The sequence below is a fragment of the Primulina tabacum genome, chromosome 6, assembly GCF_025594145.1.
Source record: "Primulina tabacum isolate GXHZ01 chromosome 6, ASM2559414v2, whole genome shotgun sequence".
In the NCBI taxonomy this organism is placed as follows: Eukaryota; Viridiplantae; Streptophyta; class Magnoliopsida; order Lamiales; family Gesneriaceae; genus Primulina; species Primulina tabacum.
In genome coordinates, this window is record NC_134555.1 from 40,799,779 (window position 1) to 40,809,758 (window position 9,980).

At 33.2% G+C, this 9,980-nt stretch overlaps 1 protein-coding gene across 1 annotated transcript; it reads right to left on the minus strand.

The window, feature by feature from the left end:
• Positions 1 to 2,727: 2,727 nt before the first annotated feature.
• LOC142548231 (gibberellin 20 oxidase 2-like) lies at positions 2,728 to 5,563 on the minus strand. The gene is made up of 3 exons (XM_075656545.1): positions 4,968 to 5,563; positions 4,504 to 4,825; positions 2,728 to 3,588 (listed from the first exon to the last, which is right to left on the minus strand). The coding sequence occupies exons 1-3, from the start codon at positions 5,516 to 5,518 to the stop codon at positions 3,307 to 3,309; spliced, it is 1,155 nt and encodes a 384-aa protein (XP_075512660.1). The 5' UTR covers positions 5,519 to 5,563; the 3' UTR covers positions 2,728 to 3,306.
• Positions 5,564 to 9,980: the final 4,417 nt, after the last annotated feature.

Here is a 9,980-nt window from a genome sequence, read left to right on the forward strand (position 1 = left end):
ATTTGATGAAGTACAATATTATTTTAAGTTGTTAATTTAAGAATACAACACCTCACAACTAACACAACTAACTAAATATAATTAGGATAGTCTATGTATAAGATCCAAAATGCGATAAAATAACATATTTTTATGCGAATTTAGGGAAAATAAAAAATTACTAATTAAATGATTTTACTTGCATGAATTAAATACAGTGTACATGCTTACATGTTTAAAATACACTTTTCTACATGAATACATAAAAGTGTGTTTTAAAGCTTATTCGAGACGCGACCGAGGAACGGAGACCTGGGGCTATATGTGTGAGACCCTGAAATTCCAGCAGTAGCACAGCAGCAGCAGCAGCAGCAGCTAGCAGATTTCAGTAGAAGCTATCAATTCCAGCAGCAACTCATATTTCAGAAGATGGTATTTTCCAGCAGACAAAATCCAGCAGCAGAAGAGTTCAGTAGCGAGATTCCAGCAGATAGCTACTGGTTCTGTTCAGGACTGGTAACTGAAGCATTTAACATGGAATAAAGGCTGTTAATGGCAGATTATGATCATTAATTGGAAGGCTAACAGTCAGATTTTGGCCTATAAATAGCACTTTCAATCTCTGAAATTGATGTTACCAAAACCTTGAGTTATCACTTGAAATTAGAGCTAAGAGAGTGCATATTTCGAAGCTGTAAAATCCAGTAGCGAGGCAACCAGATTCCAGAAGACTGCAACTGAAATCCTTCAAGCAAAATACTGTAATTGGGCTTATGTATAAATATCTTGAATCTCGTTTGATGATTTCTGTTTTAAAGCAAAGTATATTCTTGATTTCTGATATCTGATTTTGAAGCACTGAAACCTAGTGAACTAATAGTAGGAATATATATTCTGAACATTACTGATTACTGATTTTTGGCCTCACCCCTTAGAGGAGAGAACATATAGGGGACTGATATCAGTTTAGCCATGAAATTCACGAATGTGCTCAGTGCTTACTTGTTAAATTCTGATTACTGAATACCGAATACTGATTTCCGATTACTGATTTCTGAATACTGATTCCTGTTCTGAAATAAAGAGTTTCTGTATATTATCCGTATTACTGTTTCTGTTAAAAATGGTTTTGAAAACTGAGAGTTATTCTCGCTCCCGCTTACTGAGTGACAATCATATCACTCACCCACCAAACCCATCTCAGATAAGAACGAGGAAGAGTTGTTAGAAGAAGAGGAGCAACTTCAGTTTTGGGGCTGGTGATGAAGATCGTTGTTCGTAGTTCTGATTTATATTTTATATTCCGCTGCATCTGTTCATATATCGTATTTTCTGGTTTTACATTTCCGCTGTAAAACATTTGTATCAGACAACGATTATTATGAATAAAAGACTGGTTTCTGAATTTTGTACTTCTGAGGCTTGTTGTTTTCGAATGTAAATTTGAGAGCAACGCCGGTGCCAACCAATCCCCGTCCCGGGGCGTGACAATATGAGGCAAAAAAATTTTATTAAATAATTATTTTTAATTATTTAATATATGGTATATGTTGTGTGGTATTTTTGAAAATGAACATTGACAAATTATAAGATTAAAACCTAAAACATGTCAAATTACAAGACTCATATCACAATTTTCCATTTATGTTACAAAAGTTATCTTCAAAGACCAAGCAAATAATAAAAGTGGTGAGAATAATTGATTGGGCTTACATGGAACATTAGAGTTTAATTTGTCCGAAACAATGCTTTCGTAACCATATCGGACCGACCAGTTCGACTAAAAACCGGTTACGGTTCTAGTGCGCAATAACCCTAAAAAATCATTTTAGCAGTCAAAACCGGTCAAAATCCGATCGAACCGGCTATGATCCGGAAAAAAGTTCAATTGGTTTTTTGAATTTTTTATTTTTTAAATTTAATATTTTGTTATATATATATTCATGATCATTTGGAATTTGGGTTTTGTTAAAAATATTATTTTATCAATAATATAATTTTTTTAATTTATTATTTTTGTTTTTAAAAAACATATAACTATTTATGTTTTAAATTTGACAAAAACTTGTGTGAGACGGTGCTACAAGTCATATTTTATGAAACAGATCTCTTAATTGGGTCATCCATGAAAAAGTATTACTTTTTATACTAAGAGTATTACTTTTTATTGTGAATATCGGTAAGGTTGACCCGTCTCACAGATAAAGATTCATGAGACCGTCTCACAAGAGACCTACTTTTAAACTTTAGTAAATATTTTTTTTTATATTTATATACATATTATATGTATGTTTAGATTTTAATCTCCGAGAACTGTATCTTTTTTAATATTTATATGCACATTTAAAATCTTTATAATTTAAAATATATTATTTATGACATTATATTATTATTTTATATAATATAACAATTTCTCGATCCATCAGTTGAACCAGTTTTTCAAACTAAACTAGTTTGATCACTATCCAATTATGAAAACATTGGTCAGAAATGTACAGATGGCCACATGAGAAGACAAAGACAAGTCAATTATATTGAGGGCAAATTCCCTATCTATAACCAAATATAAGAAATTATATATAAATAATAATTTAGACTTGCTCACCCTAATTTTTTTTATTCCCATTGCACTTTCAATGGGAGGTAAGGGGAGGTCTCACTAATATTTAAGACCCTTTCAATAATATAGCCAAATAACATTAATTATCATAATCAAAACTCTCTAAAATACCAAACATCAAAATCCAATTGCCAAACCTCACAATAAATACAAATACAATTAAGGTGTCACACACTTACATACATTCATGCTTGAAAACAACGATGCACCATTCCATCCAAAAGAAAGACAAAAAGAAGATAAAACCACCTCAAGAACTCCCCCACACTTGCCCATATTATATCGAACTAGAAGACAAGCCAACCCCATGATGAAAATTAAAGCATCCAAAGGTAACCGCAAAAAAAAACAAGAAAAAAGAAAAATGGGAAATTATATTTTTGGCTATGTGATTTGTACGTTTTTTAATTTATGATCAAATTATCAGTCAATTCAAAAGTTTTAATCCACTTGCTTGTACATATTTTTTTTTTCAATTTTAGTCATTTTCATCGAATTACTGATGTGACAAATCAATATTTTTCAATGTCATTGTCATGTCAGTACTAAGATGAAAATGGTTTAAAATCGAAAAAAAAAAACAATTTAGTGGAATAAGACCGTAAATTGACCGATAATATAACCAAAAACGAAAAACATACCAGAAACAAAACCAAAAAACCCTTATTTTTCCATAAAGAAAACCCAAATATCGGCACCAATAATATTTAAGGTTGTGTTTTTTTTGAAGGTTTGTGAATACGAAGCCATTGGACAAAGTTTTGTAGCGTAGCAGTATCTGCCCGGTAGTGGTTCTGAGTGAAGTCTCTCAAATCCGACCATGTGAAATCTGGGTACTTGCTTGTCTCTTCTCTGCGCATAAGATCCTCAGGGGGCCTCACCTTTTTGTCCTCTTTAGGGTTCACAAAGAATACAAGCGATCTTCTTGTTTTATCCTTGTTCACCACTGCCCTGTGAAGGCAACTCTTGTATCTCCCATTCGATAAAGCCTGCATATATGTACAAAAATGGGATGTTAATTTTAATTGGTCGATATTTGTATTTTTGTTGACTTTATATATTAGCAAACTCTTTTGTATTTTGTCTTGCAGATATGGGTATACTCCGTGGTATATTGATATTGTACAGACCAGATTTTTGCAGTATATGTGCTGCACAGTTTATATTCTAAATTAGCCAATTATTCCACAGGAATTCAAGAATAACTTTATATCTTTTCATTTTGTTTCTTGACCAATTGTTTAGTAGAATTTTCGAGAACACTATATCTTTTCAAAAAACCATTTATTTAACAGAATTTTCAAGAACCCTTTATATCTTTTAAATTTTTGCTACGACTTCAAATTTTTTTACTTAAATTCTCCTGCTAAATGGGCTTTATATATATGTGTGTGTGTGTATGTATAGATATATATATATACACACATATATATATGCATAAGACTTTTCAAACAGGCAAAAAGACAAAAAACCTGACTGATTTATGATAAACTGGCCACCGTTTTAGCACTTGGGAATGGAGATTGAAAGAACTGATCATAAGCGCGCGTGTCACTAAAAGCACTTGATATATATATTTTTGTGTAATAAAATTTATAATATGAAAAAGTACAGATGTAATATATTCATCTGTATGTAATTTATGTTGTCCTTTGATTGATTAAACATTTCTCATTGTACTCACAAATGTGACGAACCACTTGTCGTATCTTTGTTTTTCCTATCGAACTCATTACACTAATATAAGTTACCACATTAAATGCATGCAAAAGTATTATGTTTCTCCAAAAGAGGTGAAGGAGAGCCTATCATTTCTTGAGTACTCATGCGCACATGCAAGCATACACAACACACAATACAGCCACATGACATCACACAATAAGGTAATATGTATACATTCTTACCACAAATGTGTCACCAATGTTGACAACAAAGGCATCGGGACGAGGACGAATGGCTCGCCATTTGTTGTCCGAATAGATTTCGAGCCCTCCAACTTGATCTTGGTGAAGTATGGTTAAGGAATTGGGATCAAAATGAGGTCCGGTGCCAAAAGTGAGGCCAGCTTTCTTGCAAGGTGGATAGTTATTTCCTCTCATGATCGAGACACCGTCTTCGAAAAACCGGCGAAAATGGAACCGATCAACTCCCAAGCTAATTGCCAAGAGTTCGAAAATGACGAGGGACAAGTTTTTCATCGCTTCACAGTACTCTTGATAAACAATCCTAAATAAGAGGAAAAAATAGAACTACTCTAAGAATTTAAGCAATATTGGAAATGACCATGCAGAAAAAATTGCACATGTAACTAGATTTAAGGTATACATACATATTTATGTTTATGTGTGTGATGAAAATTGAATCTCACCCGGCATCTTCGAATTCTTCCCCCATGACAGATTTGATGTAGTCAACCACATCAAGTCCTTGATCATGTTCATGTTCATAAGTGAAGGAGAATGTCTCCTTCCAGGGCAATTTGGACGAAAAACGATCGGCGTGAGCACCAGAATACCCGCAAAGATCGCCTGGTTTTCTTTTCTGAGCAAGCTTCTTGCTCAAAGGGAGCTTGAAGAAGGCATCCATATGCTCGTAAGCGGTACGGATTGCACTTGCACCTACACCGTGATTGATAACTTGAAAGAAGCCATGGTTTAAACAAGCAACTCTTACTTGTTTTGCAGCAAGACTAATTGCTTCCAAATCACCATTGAAGAAGCCCTTCAAATCTATAGGGTGCTCATTAAGCTCATCTTGTGAAACATAGGCTAAGTCCTCGTGTGGCCAAAGGAATTGTGCGGGAAAGTTTTCTTGTTTTTCTATAATGGATGTGTCAAAAATCAGAACCCCTTTTTTCTCTCTGTTGGCTTTGTGGCTTGATGAGGGATGAAGATTGAGAGTTGAAGCACTTGAATCCATTTGGATTTGGTGTGTATTCTGAGGGATTTGACAATGTGAGAAAGACAATTTTTATAGAGGAATAAAGATAATGATATGTGGGTTTGAGAGGTAGTAATATTTCCATTTTTTTTTACTCACCATTACATGAAAAACTATTAGTTACATTATACATGCATATATATCTCTATGATATATATATAGACGGTCTCACGGGTCGTATTTTGTGAGACGAGTCTCTTATTTAGGTCATCCTGAAAAAGTATTATTTTTTATGTAAATAGTATTAATTTTTATTGTGAATATCGGTAGGACTGATCCGTCTCACATATAAAGATTGGTGAGACCGTCTCACAAGAGACATACTCAATTTTGATATATTAGACACCTATAGACGCCGAGAGATGTTCGCGCGAACATCCTGGAGGCGTCCAACATATCATAACTGAGGCATACATATCATGTTGAGTGGGAACAAGTCTAGAAATTTCTATTTAGCAAGAAGATATTATTGAAAATGGGAAAATAGTTAATTATTGTTTTCGAAGGAAAATATAGTTAATTATTGAAGAAATATACTTGACTAGTTAAATTAATCCAAAGAATTTCCCTCAATTGTCTAGATTTCACTATACTAATTTGCCTGCTTTATATATTTACTAGCAAATTATATACAAATACTTGATATAAAACATGATTAAGTATATTTTAATCATAACATAATTAACTTGTAGTTAATAATTTATAGTCAATTTTAGTTATTATTTTATATTTTCGTCTTCTAACGGTTAAAATTGGATCTTAATCATGTAATTATGTTTCTTTTATTCGTTGAAGTAGTGACATGGTGCTGGACAAGTCAACAATTTTCCAATGTCACATCATGTTCCAGCGGTTCAACAGAATAGGACCAAAAACCAAAAATAAAATTACGAGACTAATATCCAAATTTGACAAGTTAAAATACGAAAATAGAAAACTTAACAATTTAAAGAACGAATTGACAATTTTTCCTTACCCATCATCTTAAAACTCAATATTTTTTTTTATTTAGATCTGCACATATATCTTATATAAGATCAAAATAAGGAAAAACAAAAATAATTAACATAACATATAACAAAAAGTTAGTTGATAAAAATAATAAAATACATTAGATTGGAGTCTCAGACTCTCAAGTGGATGGATCATAGTGAAATGTTTGATAAATTTACAAAAGAGAGTTGTGTTTCGATTTGATATATATAATTTTGATATATTACATATCAACTGTGTCAATCTCTGTGTTCATTAATGAGATGACACATTCACCTCGGGTACAAAGGTTGGTAAGGTTGGTGGACAACAAAGAAAAACAATATATATATATATATATATATATTAAATGATTTCAATTTCGGGAGCATTTTTTTTTAAAAAAATGAATCTGAAATTCTTTTATTTAAATTCTTCCATCCAAAAAGCAAGCAAAGAAATAATTAGAGGAGTTTGTAGGTATTGGGAAAGAAATAAGAATTCAAATATTGGCCATGTGCAGCAAGAAGAATAAATCTTATAATCTTAAAAACAGTAGATAAAAAGATGACATAGAATGCTGATCATCAGCAATAATATTTATTTAAATATGAAATATTCGAAATTTTGAAAAATAAAATATTTGTACCCCACATTATATTAAATCACTTTATTCAATTCACCACGTAGCCAATAATGAACAAACATCGTAAAATTTCCAAAACTCAATAAGTTATGTTGCGCTTGGATCGATGAATTTCAAATCTATGGATTTCAAATTTATTCAAATGTAGTTTTATTTTTATAGAAGTAAGGTTAAAATTTTAAATTCATCCATTAATCGTTTACATGATATTTCATGTTAATAAGGATGAAGTAAAGAATGTCATTTGAAATTAATTCCACTTTTGTATTACTAATATGTAGATAAGTAAGACGTTGATCCAAGATTTAATTTATTATTTCACTGTAAAAAATAAAAATTATCGAATCTATGAATTTCAAATTCATATTCCCGTCATAGTTAGAAATCACCATAAGAACTTTAATTAAATAATTTTTTTTCCTTTCAAAGTGCATTGAAAGAATTTCGATTACAGTTTTACTGTTAACGATGAAACAGTAGATAATATCTTAAATTCAGATCTTACTTATGTACACAAAGTAGTATGGATTTCAATACTTACATTATTGGACGAACTTGAAATTCATATTAAATAACATGAAACACTATATAAACATGTAAGAGTAATTTTGAAGTTTATAATCTCGCTTTTCTAAAACTACAAAAACACATTTGAATATATTTGAAATCAATAGAAAAATACTTTATTATCCAACAACTTTTGACTTTTCCTACTAATCGTAAAGGAATTGCAAGGACTAATTTGTAACTTCAGTAAAAATTTGGGTTTTTCTTTTTATTTTTATGTGCTATTAATTTTAAAAATGGGAACAAACGTGACGAATGAGGCCTCGTTATCCCCCTTTGGTCACTTTCTTCATGCAAAACAAATATATTTTTGCACAAGTCTCCATCATTGCCTACCCCATTTATTCACAATTTCAAATAATTTTGTCAATTATACTATACACACAAATTCGAGAGGTTAAGTAGATATGACCCTTTTGAAATATCTTTTCTAGTTTATAAATTGTTATTAACAATCTTTTTTATTGAAGTGTAATAATTATCTTGCTAGATAAACGATTAAGACATGATAATTAACTAATATATGATTTAAGATATTTGAGTTGTACCGTTGACATCGCCTCTAGTTTTTGGAAAAACGACAATAGCTTGATTCTGTCACGCCCCGAAACTCGGGATTGACACCGGCGTCATTTACAACCACACAATTGAAAACAACAAGCCTTTGTAGTACAGTTTAAACTGAAACCAGTCTAAGATTCATATCTCAAATTAAATAACCAATGTCTTTACAGTGACCAAAATAATTAAGACGATATAGTTTTAATGCGGAAACGTAAATCTACTTAATAATAACTTAAACTGAATTCCTTGAGCGTTCACCATCCCCAGAACTGTTCGGACTCCTCATCCTCGAGTTCTTCTTCGGGCTTATCTGGGAAGGGTTGTAAGGGGGGTGAGTATTTTGGGAATACTCAGTAAATGGGGGAAAATCGAGCACAATGAAGACAACATGCATAAATTTCGAGAATAAAACTTGACTTGCGTACATACTTCATAAACAGGTATAACATCGACACAGCACTGCGACTCATCTACCTTCTACGGTTTACTGACGTCAGTCCCTAATTTTTACTCCTCTAAGGGGGCGAGGCCGTATAGCGGTTATGTTCCCCACCGCGTAAGGGTACGTCGTGGTTGGGATTCCCTCCCGTATACAGTCGACTCCTCACAGTGCTTTTGAAATCGTATGACAATTACACGAAAAGAGTAGAAAGAAGATTGTACTCGACTATTTATTTTTCTTGTAAAAATCGAACACATGTATGCATAAATTCGATGCTAAAGTTTAAAAATAGCCCACTTACTGAATATTTGATGCTAAAAACGTGGATGATTGGCTTAGAAGATAGGTCGCTCCTTGATCCTCACTTCGGCGGCACTTCGGCGCGATTTTCCTTGGACGACTTTGAGTGGATTTCGGCTGAAGAGAGGATGCTGAATTTCGAGAGCCTCAGCAAGGGTTTTCGAATTTTTTTGAGTGTGAGAATGAGGGGGAGTGGTGAAGTATTTATAGGTGGAGGGAAGGGCGTTAAATATGGTGCTCAAATCTTGCACAAGATTTAAGCCAATTTTGTGCAAGATTTGAGCACCATATTTAACACCCTTTCCTCCACCTATAAATACTTCACCACTCCCCCTCATTCTCACACTCAAAAAAATTCGAAAACCCTTGCTGAGGCTCTCGAAATTCAGCATCCTCTCCTCAGCCGAAATCCACTCAAAGTCGTCCAGGGAAAATCGCGCCGAAGTGCCGCCGAAGTGAGGATCAAGGAGCGACCTATCTTCTAAGCCAATCATCCACGTTTTTAGCATCAAATATTCAGTAAGTGGGCTATTTTTAAACTTTAGCATCGAATTTATGCATACATGTGTTCGATTTTTACAAGAAAAATAAATAGTCGAGTACAATCTTCTTTATACTCTTTTCGTGTAATTGTCATACGATTTCAAAAGCACTGTGAGGAGTCGACTGTATACGGGAGGGAATCCCAACCACGACGTACCCTTACGCGGTGGGGGACATAACCGCTATACGGCCTCGCCCCCTTAGAGGAGTAAAAATTAGGGACTGACGTCAGTAAACCGTAGAAGGTAGATGAGTCGCAGTGCTGTGTCGATGTTATACCTGTTTATGAAGTATGTATGCAAGTCATGTTTTATTCTCGAAATTTATGCATGTTGTCTTCATTGTGCTCGATTTTCCCCCATTTACTGAGTATTCCCAAAATACTCACCCCCCTTACAATCCTTCCC

Bases quoted from the DNA above. Each gene is read 5' to 3' on its own strand.
- LOC142548231 (XM_075656545.1), bottom strand. From the start codon at position 5,518: ATGGATTCAAGTGCTTCAACTCTCAATCTTCATCCCTCATCAAGCCAC. The intron at 4,826-4,967 runs GTGAGATTCAAT...CCTCTTATTTAG, and splicing joins GAAGAATTCGAAGATGCCGG to GATTGTTTATCAAGAGTACT. The intron at 3,589-4,503 runs GTAAGAATGTAT...ACATATATGCAG, and splicing joins ACATTGGTGACACATTTGTG to GCTTTATCGAATGGGAGATA.